The following is a 23,667-nucleotide window of genomic DNA, read 5'->3' as shown; positions in this document are numbered from 1 at the left end:
CTGGCCTGATGCCGGTCCAGATTCAGGGCCGCTTGGGTTACTTCCAGAATACACACTGTTTTTTGAAGTCTCAGCCCTGCCCAGGTCTCACTGTGGAACCTCAGACAGGTCTTGACCTCTCTGGGCTTTTCAGGTGGTTGAGCCCAAGAGCTCTCGGGTCCTTTGGGCTCTGCCAGCCAAGCCTCTGACTGTCTCATGGCTTCCCAGGGTACGCACCTGTTCCTGTCTGTGAGGCTGGGGGTGGGGATGAGGAGGTGGCAGGCTCTGCTGACTCACGGAGCCTCCTGGCCAGGCCAGGCTGGTGGCCTCTCCTGCTGCAGCCCCAGCTGACCAGGTGTTCCTGGTGCATTTCCTTGCTGGTGGCTCCCTTACCCTTAGCTCCCACATCTGGCCTGCGGATCATCACTCCAATAGCCAGGAGGGAGCCACTGTTCTCGTGTTTTAAGGAGGGAAAGCTGAGGATAGAGTCGGTAGTTCCACAACCAGTCAGGGTCAGGCGCATGCAATCAAAGCACAGAATGATAATGAAGGCCTAGAACCCGGACCTTGAACCCGGACCTCTGACTTAAATTCCAACCTCAGTATTACAGGGTATGTGCCTGTAATCCTGGCGTTGGGAAGGTGGAGGCAGGAGGATTGGGAGCGCAAGGTCATCCTCAGATACATGTGGGAGTGAGGCCAGCCTGGGCTACATGAAACTGTTCTTTATAATGAAAGAGCAGGGAATGAGAAGTTGACTTCCTGACAGAGAGCTCTTGCTGTCCCAGGACTCAAGAAAAAAACCAGGCATGGCTGCTTGTGCCTGTAACTCCAGTGTTGTCAGGGATAGGTGGACCCTAAGAGTTCACTGGCCAACCAGCGTAGCTGAAATGGGGGGGCTTCAGGTTGACTCTGTCTCACAATATAAGATAGCGGGAGATACCCAACATCCAGCTCTGGCCCCTGCATGCTCAGAAAAGCACAGCCCCACACAATACATGCAACTAAATATATCCGCACTTCCAACTCCTGCTCGGCGCCTGGGCCTCAGTTTCCCCATCTATCACTGGGAATATCTAGAGGACTTCAAGAGGTAATAGAGGAGCTCTGGGTAGCAGGTGGGCTGAAGGGAGTGGGGGGTGGGCCCCATCCTTGGCTGACGTGAAGCCCCGCAGGATTCAGTGGCTGGACCCACCTGATGGAGGTGGACCGGAATGAGGAGGTGCAGGGAGAGATCCACCTGCGCCTAGAGGTGGTGCCGGGGACCCATGCCAGCCGGTTGCGCTGCTCCGTGCTTGAGGCCAGGTGAGATGGACTGAGGGAGGGGATGTGGGGATTGGCCTGCTTGTCCAGTAGGGGAGCAGGGGTAGTGTGCACCCTTGTGTGCTCAGACACCAGTGTCCCAGTGTTAGGTCTGAGCTTCCTTATCCAGCGCCATTATATACTTACCTTGTGTGTGTGTTCACATGTGTGCTTGTGAGTGTGTGTGTGTGTGTTTATGATCTCTCACGTAGGTGGAAGGAAAAAATTGTTGATATGTCCAGACAGGGGGTGGGGGTGGGACAATGGCTTGAATGGCTCTGTGGGCCTGAGTCACCTATGACAGGTTTAACCCCCAGCCCTAGGGTATTTTTAACCTCTGTCCCCACTCCTGTCTGGGCCTGGCTGTGACTCACAGACACTCCAGGAGAGGCGCCTTCCCTTCTGGCTCCAGTTTCCTCCTCCCTGTCCAGTCGTCCCTGCCCCCTCCCCGTGTGTGTGTGTGTGTGTGTGTGTGTGTGTGTGTGTGTGTGTCTGCGCATGCATGTGCGTGCACGTTCTCTTACAGGAGCAAAGGGGAATGACATGTCCAGGTCTTGTGTGTGGGTAGACAGCACATCCCCTCCAGTCTACCCCTGGGGCCAGTGAGCAGCATCCGGCTGGTCAGTTCCACAAAAACAAAACAAAACAAACAAAAAACTAAATATGCCCCTTACCCTGAGGCTGTTAGCCCATTTGGAAGGAAGTGGTCTCCTTGGTACCTGGAGGGACATGCATTTCATGGTTGACACTTTGGACATCTGGTGGCTGCCCCCAGCTTTATTTTCTGCCCTGAGGCTGGAGCCATGAGGAATAGGTCCATGTTCTTCCCTCTCCAACCCACTCCATCCCGGCACATGGTTGCGTAGAGCATCCAACCTCAGGACCTTGGGACCATCACTTAAGCATGCATCTCTACTCGTCAGGATGGGTAACGCAAGCCGGGCGGTGGTGGCGCACGCCTTTAATCCCAACACCGGGGAGGCAGAGGCAGGTGGATCTCTGTGAGTTTGAGACCAGCCTGGTCTACAGAGCTAGATCGAAGACAGCCAGGGCTACACAGAGAAACCCTGTCTCAAAAAGAACCCCCCCCCCCAAAAGGATGGTTAACACAGAAACGTGTTCCTCCCTCCGTGAGTCACCTCTCTGTCCTCTGCTCCAGGGACTACAGCCACATTAGCCTCCTCTCAGAGTCAGGTAGGGAGGACACTATTGCCCCCCCCACACACACCACACACACTTTTTGAGAGAGTGTCTTCCTATGTATCTCAGACTGAGTGTGTCGTTCAGGCTAGCCTCAAACTCAAGATCCTCTGCCTCAGCTTCCTGCGTGCTGAGACAGAAGCGTTATGGCTGACAGTTCCCAGGTGTTCTTGCCCTCTCTTCTGCTGCCCACAGTCAGGCATAGTGGCATCTCTGCAGTTGTTCAGTCAGGAGGGCAAAGGGGGCGATGCGTGACCGTGGTGGGGGAGGGGCGAGTTGCCATCCAGTCAGCATGCAGGCCTGGATGAGCCAAACCTTCCCAGCCTGCTGTGTTCACCTGGAGACAAACCACAGGAGCAGTAATCCCCGTCCTATCTCACCCCCAGGGATCTAGCCCCGAAAGACAGGAATGGCGCGTCTGACCCTTTCGTTCGCGTGCATTACAATGGCCGGACCCAGGAGACCTCGGTGAGGAAGCTGGGGGACTGACTGGGGTGGAGTGGGGGACATGGAAACCCTGAAACAGTTTCCCAGTCTAGATTTTCTTAGCTCTGTGAACATCATCATGAAGGTGGCAGCCCGGGGGAGCCTATCCAGAGCTGGGCTCCGTGTAGTCTGCTTTATTGTGTGGCCTTGGACAAGTCCCATGTCCACTCTGGACCTCAGTTTCCCCCATGGTGGAGTGTGTGATGTCTTATGAAGTAGTTCTTCAGTATAGGGGATTGAATCCTAGACTCACATGCTAAGCAAGGGCTTTGCCACTGAGCCACACCTCAGCCCCTCACTGGGGGATTCTAGGCAGGTGCTCTACCACTGAGCCACACCCCAGCCCTTTTAGTGATTTGTAGGTGGATTGCCTTAGCGGCAGACTTTACCCACTCAACAGTTCATCTCACATTAGCAGTGAGGACTAGAGAGCACCTAGAATTGCTGTTTTCTTTACTCATAGGTTTAAGGCATTTTTTATTTTTGAAGCAAGAGTCTCACTGAGTTGCTCAGGCTGGCCTTGAACTCCCTTTGTAGCCCAGGCTGGCCTTGACCTTTCAGTCTTCTTGCCGAAGTAGCTGAGGGGTGGGTTTCTTCACCCTTCCCGGTTGGGTCTGGAAGCGCTAACGGTACAGAGCCAGGGGAGCTGTGTGGGGTAGGGCTACCATGCTCTGGCCTTGGGTAGCCCTGCAAACTGAGCCACTATACTATTCCTTTTGGAGCAGGTGGTGAAGAAATCCTGCTACCCACGCTGGAACGAGACATTTGAATTTGAGCTAGAAGAGGGAGCCGCAGAAGCACTGTCCGTGGAGGCCTGGGACTGGGACCTTGTTAGCCGGAATGACTTTCTAGGCAAAGTAAGCACCAGCCCCGCCCCCACCTGCCCAGGGTACAGCCTCCACCTGCCCAGGCTACAGCCCCCACCTGCCCAGGTCACACACCCCCACCTGCCCAGGTCACACACACCCCCACCTGCCCAGATCACACACCCCCACCTGCCTAGGTCACACACACCCCCACCTGCCCAGGCTACAGCCCCCACCTGCCCAGGTCACACCCCCCACCTGCAGCATCTGGTGTCCGTTCTGGCCCTGCCACCGGCTTTCTCAGGTAGTAAACTTGGGATTCCTCCCAGCTGGCAGCTCTGGAATTCTGGGACCCTTTCAAGGCGCCCCTCCATGCTAGGAGAACTATACTGGAAGCCAGGTCCCAGTAGTGCAAGCCTGCCATCCCAGATATTTGGGGGAGGGGGGAGCTGAGGCAAGATCTTCATTTCAAGGTCCACCTGGGCTACAGAGTGAATTCAAAGCCAGCCTGGACAACTCAGGCAGACCCTGTCTCAAAACAAAAAGTAATCCAGGCATGGTAGTGTTCCTAGCACTTGGGATTCTGAGGCAGGAGGATTGTTGTAAATTTGAAGCCACCCTGGGCTTACATAGTGGGATGCTAACTCAGAAAATGAAATAACAAGCCAGGCTGGTGGCCCATATCTGCAATTCCAACACTGGGGAGGCAGAGGCAGGAAGATCTCTGAGTTCAAGGCTAGCCTGGTCTAGAGAGTGAGTTCTAGGACAGCCACGGCTACACAGAGAAACTTTGTCTTGAAAAATAAAAGTAGATCTTCCTACTTCAACTGAAGCAGAAATCCTTCACAGATATATCCTCTACTTTTGGGGTGTTTGTTAATTCCAGACATAGTCAAGTTGACAACCAAGAATAGTTATCACAACAGTTATTATTAGCTGATGGCACGGCTCAGTGGTAGAGCCCCTGCCTAGAATCCCCCAGTGAGGGGCTGGGGTGTGGCTCAGTGGTAGAGCCCCTGCCTAGAATCCCCCAGTGAGGGGCTGGGGTGTGGCTCAGTGGTAGAGCCCCTGCCTAGAATCCCCCAGTGAGGGGCTGGGGTGTGGCTCAGTGGTAGAGCCCCTGCCTAGAATCCCCCAGTGAGGGGCTGGGGTGTGGCTCAGTGGTAGAGCCCCTGCCTAGAATCCCCCAGTGAGGGACTGGGGTGTGGCTCAGTGGTGGAGCCCCTGCCTAGAATCCCCCAGTGAGGGGCTGGGGTGTGGCTCAGTGGTAGAGCCCCTGCCTAGAATCCCCCAGTGAGGGACTGGGGTGTGGCTCAGTGGTAGAGCCCCTACCTAGAATCCCCCAGTGAGGGGCTGGGGTGTGGCTCAGTGGTAGAGCCCCTGCCTAGAATCCCCCAGTGAGGGACTGGGGTGTGGCTCAGTGGTAGAGCCCCTACCTAGAATCCCCCAGTGAGGGGCTGGGGTGTGGCTCAGTGGTAGAGCCCCTGCCTAGAATCCCCCAGTGAGGGGCTGGGGTGTGGCTCAGTGGTAGAGCCCCTACCTAGAATCCCCCAGAGAGGGGCTGGGGTGTGGCTTAGTGTTAGAGCCCCTGCCTAGAATCCCCCAGTGAGGGGCTGGGGTGTGGCTCAGTGGTAGAGCCCCTGCCTAGAATCACCCAGTGAAGGGTTGGGGAGTGGCTCAGTGGTAGAGCCCCTGCCTAGAATCCCCCAGTGAGGGGCTGGGGTGTGGCTCAGTGGTAAAGCCCCTGCCTAGAATCCCCCAGTGAGGGGCTGGGGAGTGGCTCAGTGGTAGAGCCCCTGCCTAGAATCCCCCAGTGAGGGGCTGGGGTGTGGCTCAGTGGTAGAGCCCCTGCCTAGAATCCCCCAGTGAGGGGCTGGGGTGTGGCTCAGTGGTAGAGCCCCTGCCTAGAATCCCCAGTGAGGGGCTGGGGTGTGGCTCAGTGGTAGAGCCCCTGCCTAGAATCCCCCAGTGAGGGGCTGGGGTGTGGCTCAGTGGTAGAGCCCCTGCCTAGAATCCCCAGTGAGGGGCTGGGGTATGGCTCAGTGGTAGAGCACCTACCTAGAATCCCCCAGTGAGGGGTTGGGTGTGGCTCAGTGGTAGATCCCCTGCCTAGAATTCCCCAGTGATGGGCTGGGGTGTGACTCAGTGGTAGAGCCCCTGCCTAGAATCCCCAGTGAGGGGCTGGGGTGTGGCTCAGTGGTAGAGCACCTGCTTAGAATCCCCCAGTGATGGGCTGGGGTATGGCTCAGTGGTAGAGCACCTGCCTAGTATTCCCCAGTGAGGGGCTGGGGTGTGGCTCAGTGGTAGAGCCCCTGCCTAGAATCCCCCAGTGAGGGACTGGGGTGTGGCTCAGTGGTAGAGCCCCTGCCTAGAATCCCCCAGTGAGGGGCTGGGGTGTGGCTCAGTGGTAGAGCCCCTGCCTAGAATCCCCCAGTGAGGGACTGGGGTGTGGCTCAGTGGTAGAGCACCTGCCTAGAATCCCCAAGTGAGGGACTGGGGTGTGGCTCAGTGGTAGAGCACCTGCCTAACATCTGTGAGGCCCTGGGTTCTATCCCCAGCTTCAGAAAAAGAAAAGATAAAAGATCAGCACTTGGCTAGGAGGTGACCTAAGTGTCCCAGCCCTGATCTACCCATTTCTCAGGTGGTTGTCAATGTCCAGAGACTGTGTTCAGCCCAGCAGGAAGAGGGCTGGTTCCGGCTGCAACCTGACCAGTCCAAAAGCCGACGAGGCGAGTAAGTGCCACTCTGGGCCTTGAGGTGTGTGCTGAGACAGAGTGCCTACTGGTGGTTGATTGGTCGGGGGCCAAGAGTACAGAGGTCATGTGTTCTTCAGGCTTTGCCGGCTGTGCCAGCCCCTCTCTCATACCGGTGGGACCTTCCTGCTGTTTTTATATGCTTTTGTCTTCTGAGCTAAAATTTATGCATGGATCTCCTGTTTTGTGAGTCCTGGCACTTTCTAGAATAAGTCCTCAGACTCCTTCCTTTAAAGGGCTTTCTTGCAGCTGTCTGGTCCCTAGAGAGAGTGTCTCAGAGCCATGACTCCAAACCCTCATTCCCCAAGAGTCTCCAGAAATAGAGTTTCCGTATGAAAGGCAAGGCAGAGTTGGGGATATACCCGTTGTAGAGTGCCTGCCCTGTAGGCACTCGCCATAGGTCTGGTTTCCAGTACCGGAAAGATAAAAATTAAATAAACACCAGAGCACCCTGTGCTGTCAGGATGACTCAGCAGCTGCAACCCCGACTCTCTCAAGCGATCCTCACACACACACAGTGGCATGTGCAAGTGTGCACAGATGGGACACCTGGAGTGAAGCAGAACGACACATCTGTGTAACCCCAGTTTAATGTAAGAATGCAAGCCACTGTCAGGTGTGGTGACACACGTGTTTAATCCCAGCACTAGGGAGGCAGAGGCAGGCGGATCTCTGGGAGTTCGAGGCCAGCCTGGTCTCTAGAGTGAGTTCTAGGACAGTCAGAGCTGTTACACAGAGAAACCCTGTCTCAAAAAAATACCAAGAAACAAAACAAACAAACAAAAAGCAAGCAAGAGCCGGGCGGTGGTGGCGCACACCTTTAATCCCAGCACTCGGGAGGCAGAGGCAGGCAGATCTCTGTGAGTTCGAGGCCAGCCTGGTCTACAAGAGCTAGTTCCAGGACAGGAACCAAAAACTATGGAGAAACCCTGTCTCGAAAAATCAAAAAAATAAATAAATAAAAAGCAAGCAAGAAAGGAAGGAAAGAAGGAAGGAAGGAAGGAAGGAAGGAAGGAAGGAAGGAAGGAAGGAAGGAAGGAAAAGAAAAAATAATGTAAATCAGGTGTGGTGGTTCACATCTGTAATCGAAGCTCTTAGGAAACTGAGGCAGGAGGATCTAGAGTTCCAGGCTAGCCTGAATCTACAAGGTGTGACCTTGTTTCAAGAAAGAAAATCAGGCATTATTCAAGCCATACTGATACTAAAACTTCACTAATTTAGCTTGGTGTCTTGTGTGTGTGTGTGTGTTTAAAGATTTATTTATTTATTATGTATTCAGTGTTCTGTCTGCAGGCTGGAAGAGGGCACCAGAAGTCATTACAGATGGCCGTGAGCCACCATGTGGTTGCTGGGAATTGAACTCAGGACTTCTGGAAGAACAATCAGTGCTCTTAACCTCTGAGCTATCTCTCCAGCCCTGTCTTGTGTTTTTATTCTGCTCAGCCTGGCGGCCCCATCTAAAAAAGTCTTTGGCTTGTTTCTGTCCCCGTTACACTTCTCGACTGACTCAGCTTTGGTTCCCTGAAGGAGGTCCCACATCCCTCATCTGTACCCATCTCAGGGCATGGGCAGATGGCCAGGGGTGTGTCCAGCCCAAGGCATTTGCCTAGAAGCAGTCTAGGACAGCCTTGATGGCGTCAGTTCACGGGGTGTGTGCTGGGCAGTGTGGCTTCCTCAGTGTGCCGCATGGGGAGGTTCGTGGGAGCTATAAGGAACATTGATAGCCTTAGTCGGTGCCCTCTGCAGAAGAATCATGGAATCTTGGCGGTTAGATTTACTATGGTGTGCTGCCTGACTTGCCTGAGTTGGAATTTCTCTGGTAGGTTAACCACTTGCTTCCTGGGTAAAGCGTACAGGTGACGGTGGTGGTGTTCAGGAGTTGATAGATAGATACCAAGGAATATGAAACCTTGGTATACTTGGGTGGACTCCCGTGGTCCACCGGAGTCAGGAGGCATGAAAGAACTAGAATTTGGGGCTGGAGAGATGGCTCAGTGGTTAAGAGCACTGGCTGCTCTTCCAGAGGTCATGAATTCAATTCCCAGCAACCACATGGTGGCTCACAGCCATCTGTAATGGGGTCTGGTGCCCTCTTCTGGCATGTGGGCATACATGGAGGCAGAATGTTGTATACATAATAAATAAATAAATAAATCTTAAAAAAAAAACCCAACGAACTAGGCTTTGAAGATGGGTGGAAGCTCTGGGTAATTGGGCAAGAAGGGTCTTCCAGACAGGAACACAGAAAGGCACAGCTGGGGGAGGGACTTGCAAGGCAGCTGATGGACGTAAGCAAAGGGAATGTGTGGCTGATCTCAAAGGAACAGAGCCTGAGCCTTTGTGAGTGGGTGTGGCTCAGGGAAACTAGGTCCCTGGTGGAGAGATCACAGACTGCCCGTTCCAGGGGCAACCTGGGCTCCTTACAGTTGGAGGTGCGGCTGCGGGATGAGACAGTGTTGCCATCCACCTGCTACCAGCCTCTCGTGCAGCTCCTGTGCCAGGAGGTGAAGCTGGGCACCCAGGTGAGGAGGCCCTGAGGGAAACTAAGCAGCTTCCATGCTTAGTTGAGCAGTTCGTTTGTCCAGCTGACTCCTGGGGCTGGGAATGCACTTACCAATGTCCAGAGACCCTGGCCCTGTCCCTACAACCTCCCCTTGATGCTCTGAGGTCTTAACCCCGGGGAGGGTCATGTTCCTTAGTGGGTTGGAGCCCCACGTTTCTGCTGCTTTCTGCAGGGCCCAGGGCAGCTGATTCCAGTCATCGAGGAGACAACAAGTGCCGAGTGTCGCCAGGAAGTGGCCACCACCCTGCTCAAGCTTTTCCTGGGGCAGGGACTGGCCAAGGACTTTCTGGACCTGCTCTTTCAGCTGGAGCTGGGCCGAACCAGTGAGGCCTGAGAGGAGTTGCCCCAGGCAGGGTGGAGAAAGCCCTCGTTAGCGCATTGATAGGCCCCTCTAATATGGAAGCAGGGTCACCCCCTCCCTAATAAAGAACAAATAGTCCAGGTGGGGCAGGTGGGAAATGTTCAGAAGAGCATTTACTGAGGGGCCACTGAGAGACTCCATCCCAGAGACTCCATCCCTTTGTCCTCCGGCCTCCGAGGCCTTGTCCCAGCTCCCTGCCCACTAGAATTTGTGCTTGCAGGTGAGGCCAACACCCTCTTCCGGAGCAATTCTCTGGCCTCGAAATCCATGGAGTGTTTTCTGAAGGTGAGGTTGCATGGTCATCTTAGAGAATAAAGACCCTCAGATCCGCAGAAGGTAGTTCTGTCTGTCTGCGGCCCTTGAAGGCCAACATTTCCATCATCCATTTATTAATTCATCTATACATGCATTGATTCATGCATCCATGCATATAGACACATTCACTGAAGTACGCTGAGTCTAACTGTGCATCTGACCCAAAGCTGAGTCAATACTCCAGTCAGATGGTACACGGGATGGTTAACTAGTGTGATTTCTGGTGGCCCCCAGGTGGCAGGAATGCGCTATCTGCATGGCATCCTGGGCCCCATTATTGACAGAGTGTTCGAGGAGAAGAAATATGTGGAGCTGGACCCCAGCAAAGTGGAAGTTAAGGATGTGGGGTGAGGCCGGGGTGATCGCTGGGTGCATAACTGTGCGGAATCAGGCCCCGTATCCAAGTGTTTATGGTTCCTTCTGCCTGGGTTCACTTGTCCTTTCTCTCTGTGTCCGATGTCCAAGGGGAGCCCCTGCCACCATGTTCTCACCCTCTGTTGGTTAATTCCTGCCGGTACAGGTGCTCTGGGCTGCACCGCCCACTTACGGAGGCCGAGGTGTTGGAGCAGAGCGCACAGACGCTGCGTACCCACTTGGTGGCGCTGCTGAGCGCACTATGCCGCTCGGTTCGCGCATGCCCAGCTGTGGTCCGCGCCACTTTCCGGCAATTGTTCCGGCGCGTGCGGGAGCGCTTCCCTAGCGCCCAGCACCAGGTGCGACCCCTGTCGGCAGAGTCGAAGGCAGAGAGAGGAAAGGGAATCCGGCGGGGTGTAGGCCCCGGAAGACAGACCGGCTTCTAGACCAGTCTCTACTCTCTGCACCCTTCCAGAATGTACCATTCATCGCTGTCACTAGCTTCCTGTGCCTGCGCTTCTTCTCTCCTGCCATCATGTCGCCCAAGCTCTTCCATCTGCGGGAGCGGCATGCAGATGCTCGGACCAGCCGCACGCTACTCCTGCTGGCCAAGGTGTGGACTTGCAGACTGGGATGGGAAGGCCAGTTAGGTTGCAAAGGGAGCCTGGCCTGATCCATAGTGTTGCACCAATTGGCACTAGGAATGCCTTGTATCCAGGCCACGGTACGCTATGGCATTGCACCTCACAGTTTACAAAGCATTCCTGTGACCACCTCTTGAGAGCCCCCATACATACATAAGCAGACAAATCCCAGAGCCCGTAGAGTAAACTGGGATCTTCGAACGCAGGCTTTATCCCCAGGTCTGCATGTATCTGCAGTCTGATATTAGGATGAAACTTGCCGGGCCAGCAAGACGGCTCAGTAGGTAGGATGTTTGCTGCCAAGTCTGATGACCCGAGTTCCATCCTTGGAGCCCGCATGGTGGAAGGGGGAACCAACTCCCACAGTCATCAGCGAACTTCACACGTGCCCACGATGATAAGATTAGGCAGACTTGCAGACGAAAGCAGAAAGCTTGGTTCCAAGTTACCAGGTGTCCAAAGTTTCAACGTGCCGTGATCCATGAATCACCGCGTGATCTAGGACCACGGTCAGGCCCCTGCCTCCTCGGCCTCCGTCTCTGTTGCTAGGCTGAGGTAGGTAGCCATGGAAGAACTGTTGTCTCCCCCAAAGCTCTGTCATTCTTGCTGTCACCCCTAGGTTGTGCAGAATGTAGGCAATCTGGACACACCGGTCTCCAGGGCCAAGGAGGCGTGGATGGAACCGCTACAGCCCACTGTGCGCCAGGGTGTGGCGCAACTGAAGGACTTCATCACCAAGCTCGTGGACATAGAAGAAAAGGAAGGCAAGGACTTCCCCACAGTACTGCGCCCCAAGGCGTTCATGCAAGTCTATTACTTGACCCCGCCTACGCTCTGCCCACCGAAACAAAGCCAGTTCTCTCTGCCCGGTCCAACTTTTGTTAGTTTGTTTTAGACCAGGTCCCATGTAACCCAAGGCTGGCCGCAAACTCACTGCCAAGAACCTTAAACCTTATGTTCTCTTGCCTCTGCCTCCAAAGGGCTGCGATTACAGGCATGTGCCACCAAGCCCGGTTTTATGTGGTGCTGGGGATATGCCAACACTCCCTGGACAGACCGTCATCCCTGGCCCTTTTTATCCACGGCCCCGTCCACCACTAATCACACAGTTCGATTTGCCTTTGCTCCGCCCCCAGCTTGACTCAACTCTAGTCGCTCTTAGCTCCTCCCCTAATCTTCCCAATCAGTTTCCTCGAGAGGCTCTCCCTCCATCGTTTTCTTGCCTGCTTTCCAGAGCTGGACCTGCAGCGGGCATTGAACTCGCAGGCACCACCAGTGAAGGAGGGTCCGCTGTTCATCCACAGGACCAAAGGCAAAGGCCCTCTTGCGTCCTCCTCGTTCAAGAAACTGTACTTCTCTCTCACCACCGAAGCCCTCAGCTTCGCCAAGACATCCAGCTCCAAGGTGAGTCAGAAGGGAAGCTGTCTAGGATGGTGATGCTTATAATCCCAGCAACTGGGAGGTGGAAGCAGGGGGATCAGGAGTTCAAGATCAGCCTCAACTGCATAGACAGTTCAAAGCTAGTCTGGGCTACGTGAGACCGACCCTGTCTAAAAACAAAACAGCAAATACTAGTGGGCAGAGTGCTTACGGGTATGGTATTTTAGCTTACACATACTCTGCACGCAGACCTTCATGACGCAAACCCTAAAAGCAGGTTTAGCCTCAATACCTGGGCCTTTGTCACCCAGAGAAGGAGTGTCTGGATATAAGCCTATGCTTAGCGCCCCTACCATTCCCGGGTATCATTTGCAGGGTCTTGGGGTTTGGTCACAATCAAACCTGTGCTTGATTGTAGCTGAGATCCCTTCCCAGAGCAGGCCCCTGGGAACAAGAGCCATGAGTAAGCCCTAATTCCTCCTGCTGAAGGGGATGTGGAGGCCAGAGAAGAAAGTAGAACAGCCCTGCTTTGCCCGGCCCCCTCAGCCTCCTTTTTCTGGCTGCCCCAGAAAAGCGCCTTCATCAAGCTCGCCAGCATCCGGGCTGCGGAGAAGGTGGAGGAAAAGAGCTTTGGCAGCTCCCACGTCATGCAGGTCATCTATGCAGACGATGTTGGCCGGTCCCAGACTGTCTACCTGCAGTGCAAGGTGCGGCCTGTGGAGGGCACTGTGGGGAGGGGATTCAGGAGTCCCTTTCGCCCCTGTCGGCCACGTTAGGTACTTCAGGCTGTGGGTCTCATGCCCAGATGCGTGGTCCATGCATGCTATGGGCCTCCATATGTAGTATGTGTATGGCTAGATAGATATCTAAAATTCCTGTGACTCAAAGCTTGCTTGCCTTTTTCTTTTCTGTTCTGGATTTTTTTTAACACTCACTGTAGGTCAGGCAAGCCTGGGACTCAGTGCCTTAGTTCCCAAGAGTAAATATTAAAAGTGTCAAGTGCTATTCTGGAGGGGGTGTGTGGCATGATTCAAGCTATAGAGCCCCTGCCTAGAATCCCCCAGTGAGGGGCTGGGGTGTGGCTCAGTGGTAGAGCCCCTGCCTAGAATCCCCCAGTGAGGGGCTGGGGTGTGGCTCAGAGGTAGAGCACCTGCCTAGAATCCCCCAGTGAGGGGCTGGGGTGTGGCTCAGAGGTAGAGCACCTGCCTAGAATCTCCATTGAGGGGCTGAAGATTGGTGTCTTAATTAGGTTTCTGTTGCTGTGATGAAGGCTGTGACCAAAAGCAACTTGGGGAGGAACCGGTTTACTTGGCTTCCAGGTTACAGTCCATCATCAGGGAAAGCCAGGCAGAATCCCCAGACAGGAGCAGCTTCCTGGCTTGCTTCTCATGGCTTGCTCAGCCTGCTTTCTTGTACCCCCTAGGACCAGCTGCACACCGTTGGTGCCGCCCACAGTGTGTGTGTGTGGGGGGGGCTCCCACATCATCAAAATCATCTAATGTCCCACAGACTTCCACGGGTTAATCTGATGGCGGCAGCTCCTCTTTTGACTTCCCTCTTCCCAGGTTGCTCTAGTTTGATATGTACCAAGTAGAGTGCGTGAGAGGGCTGGGGAGGTGGCTCGGGGAAGGGCCTCTGCCACCGAGACGCTGTCCCCACAGTGTGTGAATGAGCTGAACCAGTGGCTGTCCGCACTGCGGAAGGTGAGCATCAACAACACGGGACTCCTGGGATCGTACCACCCTGGCATCTTCCGCGGGGACAGGTGGAGCTGCTGTCATCAGAAGGACAGGACAGGTGGGAGTGCTGGGTCCCTCCACGTCTGCCCCACGCAGAAGGACAGGACAGGTGGGAGTGCTGGGTCCCTCCACGTCTGCCCACGCAGAAGGACAGGACAGGTGCGAGTGCTGGGTCCCTCCACGTCTGCCCACGCAGAAGGACAGGACAGGTGCGAGTGCTGGGTCCCTCCACGTCTGCCCCACGCAGAAGGACAGGACAGGTGGGAGTGCTGGGTCCCTCCATGTCTGCCCACGCAGAAGGACAGGACAGGTGGGAGTGCTGGGTCCCTCCACGTCTGCCCACGCAGAAGGACAGGACAGGTGGGAGTGCTGGGTCCCTCCACGTCTGCCCACGCAGAAGGACAGGACAGGTGGGAGTGCTGGGTCCCTCCACGTCTGCCCCACGCAGAAGGACAGGACAGGTGGGAGTGCTGGGTCCCTCCACGTCTGCCCCACGCAGAAGGACAGGACAGGTGCGAGTGCTGGGTCCCTCCACGTCTGCCCACGCAGAAGGACAGGACAGGTGGGAGTGCTGGGTCCCTCCATGTCTGCCCCACGCAGAAGGACAGGACAGGTGCGAGTGCTGGGTCCCTCCACGTCTGCCCACGCAGAAGGACAGGACAGGTGCGAGTGCTGGGTCCCTCCACGTCTGCCCACGCAGAAGGACAGGACAGGTGCGAGTGCTGGGTCCCTCCACGTCTGCCCACGCAGAAGGACAGGACAGGTGGGAGTGCTGGGTCCCTCCACGTCTGCCCCACGCAGAAGGACAGGACAGGTGGGAGTGCTGGGTCCCTCCACGTCTGCCCCACGCAGAAGGACAGGACAGGTGGGAGTGCTGGGTCCCTCCACGTCTGCCCCATGCAGAAGGACAGGTGGGAGTGCTGGGTCCCTCCACGTCTGCCCCACGCAGAAGGACAGGACAGGTGGGAGTGCTGGGTCCCTCCACGTCTGCCCACGCAGAAGGACAGGACAGGTGGGAGTGCTGGGTCCCTCCACGTCTGCCCACGCAGAAGGACAGGACAGGTGGGAGTGCTGGGTCCCTCCATGTCTGCCCCACGCAGGTCATAGGTTGGGAGAAGGACAGGACAGGTGGGAGTGCTGGGTCCCTCCACGTCTGCCCCACGCAGGTCATAGGTTGGGAGAAGGACAGGACAGGTGGGAGTGCTGGGTCCCTCCACGTCTGCCCCACGCAGAAGGACAGGACAGGTGGGAGTGCTGGGTCCCTCCACGTCTGCCCCACGCAGGTCATAGGTTGGGAGAAGGACAGGACAGGTGGGAGTGCTGGGTCCCTCCACGTCTGTCCCATGCAGAAGGACAGGACAGGTGGGAGTGCTGGGTCCCTCCACGTCTGCCCCACGCAGGTCATAGGTTGGGAGAAGGACAGGACAGGTGGGAGTGCTGGGTCCCTCCACGTCTGTCCCATGCAGAAGGACAGGACAGGTGGGAGTGCTGGGTCCCTCCACGTCTGTCCCATGCAGAAGGACAGGACAGGTGGGAGTGCTGGGTCCCTCCACGTCTGTCCCATGCAGAAGGACAGGACAGGTGGGAGTGCTGGGTCCCTCCACGTCTGTCCCATGCAGAAGGACAGGACAGGTGGGAGTGCTGGGTCCCTCCACGTCTGTCCCATGCAGAAGGACAGGACAGGTGGGAGTGCTGGGTCCCTCCACGTCTGCCCCACGCAGAAGGACAGGACAGGTGGGAGTGCTGGGTCCCTCCACGTCTGCCCCACGCAGAAGGACAGGACAGGTGGGAGTGCTGGGTCCCTCCACGTCTGCCCCACGCAGAAGGACAGGACAGGTGGGAGTGCTGGGTCCCTCCACGTCTGCCCCACGCAGAAGGACAGGACAGGTGCGAGTGCTGGGTCCCTCCATGTCTGCCCCACGCAGAAGGACAGGACAGGTGGGAGTGCTGGGTCCCTCCATGTCTGCCCCACGCAGAAGGACAGGACAGGTGGGAGTGCTGGGTCCCTCCATGTCTGCCCCACGCAGAAGGACAGGACAGGTGGGAGTGCTGGGTCCCTCCACGTCTGCCCCACGCAGAAGGACAGGACAGGTGGGAGTGCTGGGTCCCTCCACGTCTGCCCCACGCAGAAGGACAGGACAGGTGGGAGTGCTGGGTCCCTCCATGTCTGCCCCACGCAGGTCATAGGTTGGGAGAAGGACAGGACAGGTGGGAGTGCTGGGTCCCTCCATGTCTGCCCCACGCAGGTCATAGGTTGGGAGAAGGCTTCCTGAGACACGCTGGGACAGCCTGGCTGGAAAGCCACATGCTTACTTACAGCAAAGCTGCCCAAGGAAAGCCAGTCCTGCAGGTGCTCTGGGCACAGAAAGATCTGTGTGACTGGGTGGTCTGGTAAATGTTGTGCAAAGAGTATGCTATGTACGTGTGAGTGGTTCTGGATATTCTGACAAAGCCTGAAAACTCATTAGTATCTCTCTCTTTTTAAAGATTTATGTTTATTTTTATTTATTTATTTATTTATTTTGGGTTTTCGAGACAGGGTTTCTCCATAGTTTTTGGTTCCTGTCCTGGAACTCCCTTTGTAGACCAGGCTGGCCTATGAACTCACAGAGATCCGCCTGCCTCTGCCTCCCGAGTGCTGGGATTAAAGGCGTGCGCCACCACCACCCGACTCTTATGTTTATTTTTAATAAACATTTGTTTTATTTATGTATATTCATGTGCATCGGTGTGAGTGTCACGTGTGTGTGAGGAGGTACCTTTAGAGTTCGGAAGAGTTTGTTGGGTCCCCTAGTACTGGAGTTATAGATGCCTGGGTGGCCACTTGAGTTTTGGGGATCAAACCCTGATTCTCTGGATCGGTAGCCAGTGCTCTTTTTTTTTTTTTTTTTGGTTTTTCGAGACAGGGTTTCTCTGTGGCTTTGGAGCCTGTCCTGGAACTCGCTCTGTAGACCAGGCTGGTCTCGAACTCACAGAGATCCGCCTGCCTCTGCCTCCCGAGTGCTGGGATTAAAGGCGTGCGCCACCATCGCCCGGCCCAGTGCTCTTAACTATAGAGCCGTTATCTCTCCAGCCCTCCTGAGTTCTGGCATACAGTCATGTGACACAGTGTCCATCAATTCTGGAAATTTCACGACCTTCCCCACTCAGAGTTGAAGACTTGGACCCGCTGCCCTCTGAGCCTCAGCCCCCAGAGCCTGGCATAGGAAAAGCCCTGCACCCCAATGCACTGACTACACCCTCTCTGCCCTGGCTTTGAATTGATGGCTCCTTGTGGCCCTCAGAGCAGTTCCCTCATTAAAGCTGTTGTGGGCCTCACTGTGGCCCAGGACACAACCAGAGATTTCATTTTACTGGGAAGAATCTGAGACTTTGTGTGTGTGTGTGTGTGGTGTGTGTGTTTTGCTATGTATAGAACTCAGGCCCACAGATGTGTTAGGTAACCAACTCTGCCACCACACAGCCACCCCCCAGCCCCTCACTCAGGGGGTCTAGGCAACAGCTCTACTGCTAGGTCATGTCCACAGTCTACAACTGAGGCTTACAGTGGGCAGGAGAGTGGGCAAACGTGGCAGAGCTGGTGAGTAACAGGACCAGTCCATTCCAATACAAGAAGCTCAGGCCCACCCGACCATGTTCATGTAGTTCAGGGAAACCTCCAGACAAACCCTCCAGAAAACTACCAGCTCCCCTTATCTGACTGCCACAGGACACCCACAGTCCTCAGTATAGACTGTGTGGTCCAGCGGCTGAAGCCAAGATGATCTGCTGCAGCCAAAGTGTAGATAGTGACAGACAGAGCCAGGGCCACCTTACCACCCCTGGGGCCCCTTCGTCACTCCCAGCCTCAGTTTCCCCTTTCCGTACTACCAGGAAGGTGGGCATGGTATCTCCATTGTAACTCTGCCCTGTCTCTGCCTCCAGACCAGGGCTGTGACAGGACCCACTCTCGGGTGACCCTGCAGGAATGGAATGACCCCCTGGACCATGACCTTGAGGCTCAGTTACTCTATAAGCACCTGCTAGGCGTGGAGGCCGCACTTCGGTGAGGAGGCTCAGGAGGGGCAGCTGCATGGTCGGGGAATGTGGCAGCTGGAGGGCTGCAGCCTGAACTGGACCTGAGGGTTGCTAAGTACCGGCTGCCCCGTCTTTTGTTTCTGTTTTTCTTTGTTTGCCTTTGGCTCGTGTTCGTTTTTCTGCAGGGTGGGTGTACACACGTGTGTGTAGAGGCCACACGACAACCTTGCCTGTCACTCCTCAAGTGCTGTCCATTTTCTTACGTTGTGCTTTTTTTTTTAATTTTAACCTTTTTAAATATTTACTTTTAGCCAAGTATGGTGTACATGTCTTTAATCCCAGCACTTGGGAGGCAGGAGGATTTCAGTCATTTGGAGGTTAACCTGGTCTACATAGCAAATTCTAGGCCAGCCAAGTCTGCACAGTGAGACCTTGTCTCAAACAAACAAACAAAAAAAGATTTTTATTTTCATGTGTGTATGTCTCTGTATGCCACATGAGTGCAGGTGCCTATGGAAGCCAGAAGAGGGCACCAGATCCCCTAGAGCTGGAGTCTTAGGTGTTTGTGAGCCACCTGCTGTGGGCACTGGGAATACAGCTCAGGCCTCTGTAAGAGAAGTACATGCTCGCTCTTCCTTCCTTCCTTCCTTCCTTCCTTCCTTCCTTCCTTCCTTCCTTCCTTCCTCTCATTTGTTTTGTTTTGTTTTTCAAGACAGGGTTTTTCTGTAGCTTTGGAGCCTGTCCTGGAACACACCCCATAGACCAGGCTGGCCTCAGACTCACAGAGATCCACCTGCCTCTGCCTCCCGAGTGCTGGGATTAAAGATCTGTGCCACCACTGCCCGTCCAGCTAGAAATACATGCTTTTAACCACTGAGACATCTCTCCAGCCTCCTGTTGTGTTTGTTTGTTTTTTTTTTTTTTTTGACAAGACCTGTGATTAGTCTTGATCTCACTGCTTAGACAAGATTGGCTAGCCCAAATTCCCACCTATCTTCGCCTCCTCAGTTCTGGGATTACAAGCATATACTACCATGCCTGGCTCTTTCATGTGGATCAAACTCAGGTCCTCATGCTTACAGCGCAAGCATTTGCCCACAGAGCAATCTCCCTGGTCCTCGGGGTCTTGCAATGTATCCCAGGATTGATTTGAACTTGTGATCCTCCTGTCTCAGTCTCTCAAGTAGTTGAAGTCTCAGTGCATGACCACACCCAGCGTGCTCATCTCTTTATGTGTTGTTATTTCGTGTGTACGTAATGGATACATGGGACGTGTGCTTCTACATCATTCCCATGGAGCTGGGACAGCCTTGTGAAGTCAGTTCTCTCCTTCCATGTGGGTCTCAGGGATTGAACTCGTGTCCTTGGGCTTGTGTAGCAAGCTCCTTTACTTGCTGAGCCATCTTGCTGGCCCTCATCTCTTGATGAGGCCAAGCACCTGCCCCCCAACTGCCTTTCTGCACAACGAGGTCATCTCCTACTGGGGTGCTAGAGGTCATGGCCACAACTGCTTTCTGTGCTAATTTGACCCATCTGCCCAGCCTTCTAGAGATGGCATCAGAACACTGGCTTTGCCTCCAGCTAATCTGAGTTCCTTGGCTAGCTTGCCAGTTAAGGTTTTTAGATTTGACTATGAACCCTGGAAAACAGCAGGGTGCTGTTTTGTTGTTGTTTTGTTTTGTTTTTCAAGACAAGGTTTCTCTGTGTAGTCCTGGCTGTCCTGGAACTAGCTCTGTAGACCAGACCAGGCTGGCCTCGAACTCAGAGATCTGCCTGCCTCTGGGCATGTGCCACCACTGCCAGGCTCCATGCTTCTTTCTAAAACGACTTTGTGAAACAGCAAGTCTGGGCCTATCAGCTTTGAACCACTGGGCGGGGCAGGCTGGAGGATGCTCTAAGGCCGTCTCAGCTCCTGGGCTACACAATAGGGGCTGTTTGTCTGTGCACAGTGCTCTAGATCCCAGCAGGGGAGCAAGGGTCCTTCTTGGCACTCAGCGATCTCCTGGGATTTTGTCCTTCCCTCAAATACCTGGGCAGGAGAGGACTCAGTAGTTAAGAGCATTGACCCGATAGCTCACAACCGTCTGTGACTCTAGTTCCAGAAGGATATGATACCCTCTTCTGGCCTCTGTGGGTACCTGGCATGCATATGGCGCACAGACATACACATGCATACAAACACTTACACACTTAAAATAATAATTTTTTGAGATAAAAAAAAGCTGGGCATAATGGTGTGTGCCTTTAATCGCAGAACTTGGGAGGCAGAGACAGGTGGATCTTTGAGTTTAGGCCAGACTGGTCTACAGAGCCAGTTTCAGGACAACTAGGGCTACACAGAGAAACCCTGTCTCAAAAACAAACAAACAAAAAAAACCCAAAACAAATAAAAATCCCTAGCTGGACACAGTGCTCAAGCCTATAATCCCAGCCTTCTGGAGGTGGAAGCGAGACAATGAGAGGTTCAAGGTTTTTCTCTGTGATATAGTGAGTTTAAGACCAGCTGGGGCCACATAAGACCCCCGTCCCAGAAACCAAAACAGCTAAGTGTGGTGGCACCTGCCTTTAATCCCAGCACCTGAAAGGTAGAGCGTTCAAGCATGGTCTATATCGTGAGACCCTGTATCAAAAACAAGCAACCCCCCCCCAAAGAACAAAGACAATACAATAAAGAAACAACAGAAGAATGAGTGTCTAGCTCAGATAAGACTGGGTTCCGTCTTTGCGGCCCCATCCCTGAATTCCTCCCATAACCTACTGGCTGGTAGGAACTTCAGGACCCAGCTGGCTGATTTCCCATACGCCCTGCAAAACCAGGACACAGTTTGGCTTGGTTTGCCGTTGGCCTTCTGGCCGGGCATGGTTCTCACGCCTGTACCCCTAGCACTAGGGAGGTTGAGGCAGGAGGATGGAATTTCAAGGACAAGCTTGGTGACGCGGTGAGAACAGTTTTGAAAGTGGGAGGGGGGTTCTGGCCTCTCGGTATTTGAACGGTGGGCTGCAGAGGAAGGTGACCAGAAGGGGAAAGTGGAAGCCAGACCTGTGTTTATTCCCTGTGGACTGAAAGCATCCGCCCGTCCCCTGAGCGCCACCTGCAGGTCAGGGAGCCCACAGGTAGGTGTGGCTGCTGGCCCTCACTCTGCCTTCCTCTGCAGGGAGAAGCAGCGGCTCCTGAGTGGGGAAACAGGAACAAGCTCACCCACAGACCGTGGTGGAGGTAGGTCCCTCCCACCTGGGACTCAGGTTTGGTGGCCTCAGCTGCCTCCAGCGGCACATGGGTGAGGGCTGGCAGACCTTTGAAGCCATATGTGCCCTTCCCATGATGCTTCTCTACCTAGCTCCCAAGGACCCGCTGGCTCAGTTGCTTTGTGTGCTGCAAGACCTCCGGGAAGCCCACAGCTCCAGCCTGGCTGGCGCACCACCCAGAGAGCCCCATCACCTTCTAGAGCTACAGACGTGAGGCGTATGCCAAGCCTGGGAGGCGTTTAGAGAACCCCGACATGCTCGGGACCCTCGTCACGGCCATCTCTTCTGGGGAGACCGTAGCCCAGTCTTCTTCATGTCTGTGTGGGACAGCGGTGGCACCTGCGTCTTTGGGAGACCCGACTGCTCCTGTAGTCCCTGCGGCCCGGCTTCTGCACCCGGGAGACCAGGTTGCCCACCTTGCCCTGCCTCACTCCCAGCCATCACATAACCGTTACCCCCCCCCCCCCGTGTGACCCTCTAGGTCGGGTGTCACGGTGCTCTACCGTCCTTAATAAACCTGCTGTGACTGCTGAGGCTCTGAGAAAGTGACTCCAGGGGACCCTTGATGGGGCTGGGGGTCTGACCAAGGACTGGGTCACCAGCATGGCCTCTCTGCAGTTCCTGCCCTCGTTTTCTTGTTCCATATTACCTAGGGCTGTATCTGTTTAGACTCCCAACTGCTGTCCCAATACTACTCTTCACACCCCTCCATTCTGTAAGTTTGGAGCCTGTCCTGGAACTCGCTCTGTAAACCAGGCTGGTCTCGAACTCACAGAGATCTGCCTGCCTATCCTTTCCAAATGCTGGGATTACAGGTTTGTGCCACCACAGCCTGGCTGATGGTTCTTTCCAGCTGGAAGCAGTCACCACACAAAGCCCCTCTGCTCGGGGCATCCTTACAGATGACACGGCAGAGCTGGGCTACAATGTCCCCTTCCATCTTTGATGGGATACCAGAGCCAAATTGCCAGTGCCTCTGCTCAGGGTTGGAGAGAGGGGTGTGGGGCTGTGATAATGGGGTTAGGAATGGAGTCTCTAGGGTGTGAGTGGGTGGCACTGTCACTTCCTCTCCTCGTGATACCCAGGCCACGTGTTGTGTTTTTGTGGCTGGAGCTCTCAGTGGCAGGGTGGGCAGGGCCTTCATGCCTTTGAAGAAAGAGAAGCCCAGAGGGTAGCCATCTAGGCCAGCAGTTCTCAACCTGTGGGTCGCAACCCTTTAGGGATTGAATGACCCTTTCACAGAGGTCGCCTAAGAACATCAGAAATACCACATATTTACATTATGACTTAAAACAGTAGCACAATTACAATTATAAAATAGCAGTGAAAATACTTTTATGGTTCTCATACCACAGCATGAGAAACTGGGTAAAGGGTTGCAGCATCTGGAAGGTGGTTGAGGACCACTGGTCTAGACAGACTCAGCCAGCATCTTCCCTCCAGACGTCCCTAAATGAAGAAGCCTCTCCACAGCAGCACCCTGGCTGCAGTTCTGCTCCTGCCACAGAGGGGAGAGTGGTGTATTGCTCATATTATTTTCTTCTGGAAGAGTTAAGACAGGGTTTGTCACATGACCATGATAGCCTCAAACTCATCAGATAACCAAGGATGACCTTGAACTCCTGATCTTTCTGCCTATATCTCCAAGTGCTGGGGTTAGGGGTGTGAGCCATGCGGTTTATACAGAGCTGGGCAATAAACCTTGCTAGAACCTGCTGATGAGTCAACTGGGGTACCTGGAGGGGGCGCGAGGATCGAGGAAATGACAGATGAAAGAAACCGAGACAGAGACACAGGATAGATCCGGAGGGTCTGTTGGCCAATACTAAACAGCCCAGAGTTTATTTCAGAACCTGCTTTTCCACAGATAAAGAGCAGAGAGGGCAGAGAAGGAGCAGTACAGCTAACCACCTCTCTCAGCAGCTTGTGTCTTAGTAGACGATGTGTTCTTCCCTATGAGCTTACTCAGGACTTTCCCACAGCTCTCAAGGATACTGGAGCAGGCAAGCTTGAACTCAAATGACTTTTAAGTCAGAATGGACTCCAGATGGAAACCGAGTCACTCATGGGCTCCCACAAAACCAAGGACTCCATGTGTGCTCAGCAAGCTCTCTCCCAGTGGACCCACAGCTCTGGCCCCGTTAGCTCTGAGGCAGTATCTCATCTAGTCAGGCTGGCTTCAAACAACAGTCCAGCTGAGATCTTGAACTCCTGATCCCAGTGACTCCATCCCGACAGTGTTGGCTTTAAAGGCTTAAGCCACCATGCCTGAATGCAAGGACTATGCTCAAAAATCACACTCAGGCTGGCGGTGTGGTTCAGTGGTAGGACACCTGCCTGGCATGCACAAGACCCTGGGTTCCATCTCCAGGGTCGTAAACAGTTCAGCCAATACAAACAATAACTAAGTGGCTACTGGTCAGGGTGTGGCCTGGTTTCTCATCGTCTCAGCTCTGGTTTTCAGGGCGGCCTGAAGAAATCCTTCCCATGAGATGACTCCTCCTCACAGGGTGGTCTGTCTT

The 23,667-nt window shown here is 54.6% G+C and overlaps 1 protein-coding gene across 6 annotated transcripts in view; it reads left to right on the top strand.

The window, feature by feature from the left end:
- Positions 1-21,682, top strand: part of Rasa4b (RAS p21 protein activator 4B) — a 29,287-nt gene extending 7,605 nt beyond the window's left edge. For 2 of the 6 annotated variants that reach the window (XM_075976613.1, XM_075976627.1), the window contains exons 5-21: positions 1,155-1,284; positions 2,868-2,949; positions 3,693-3,824; positions 6,415-6,506; positions 8,931-9,048; positions 9,262-9,412; positions 9,671-9,735; positions 10,000-10,112; positions 10,286-10,478; positions 10,595-10,732; positions 11,383-11,527; positions 11,998-12,167; positions 12,713-12,850; positions 13,805-13,940; positions 17,807-17,927; positions 21,055-21,116; positions 21,238-21,682. In XM_075976613.1, the coding sequence (XP_075832728.1) occupies positions 1,155-1,284; positions 2,868-2,949; positions 3,693-3,824; positions 6,415-6,506; positions 8,931-9,048; positions 9,262-9,412; positions 9,671-9,735; positions 10,000-10,112; positions 10,286-10,478; positions 10,595-10,732; positions 11,383-11,527; positions 11,998-12,167; positions 12,713-12,850; positions 13,805-13,940; positions 17,807-17,927; positions 21,055-21,116; positions 21,238-21,359 (2,108 nt within the window). In that variant the 3' untranslated portion in view covers positions 21,360-21,682. Of the gene's footprint in view, positions 1-1,146; positions 1,285-2,867; positions 2,950-3,692; positions 3,825-6,414; positions 6,507-8,930; positions 9,049-9,261; positions 9,413-9,670; positions 9,736-9,999; positions 10,113-10,285; positions 10,479-10,594; positions 10,733-11,382; positions 11,528-11,997; positions 12,168-12,712; positions 12,851-13,566; positions 13,776-13,804; positions 13,941-17,806; positions 17,928-21,054; positions 21,117-21,237 lie in introns of those variants that run through there. The other 4 variants (XM_075976656.1, XM_075976619.1, XM_075976647.1 and 1 more) reach the window with 4 other exon arrangements.
- The last annotated feature ends 1,985 nt before the right edge of the window (positions 21,683-23,667 follow it).

Source organism: Microtus pennsylvanicus, chromosome 1 (assembly GCF_037038515.1).
Source record: "Microtus pennsylvanicus isolate mMicPen1 chromosome 1, mMicPen1.hap1, whole genome shotgun sequence".
Taxonomy (NCBI): Eukaryota; Metazoa; Chordata; class Mammalia; order Rodentia; family Cricetidae; genus Microtus; species Microtus pennsylvanicus.
Note: the sequence above shows the minus strand (reverse complement) of the source record. Positions and strands in the feature narration are given on the sequence as shown.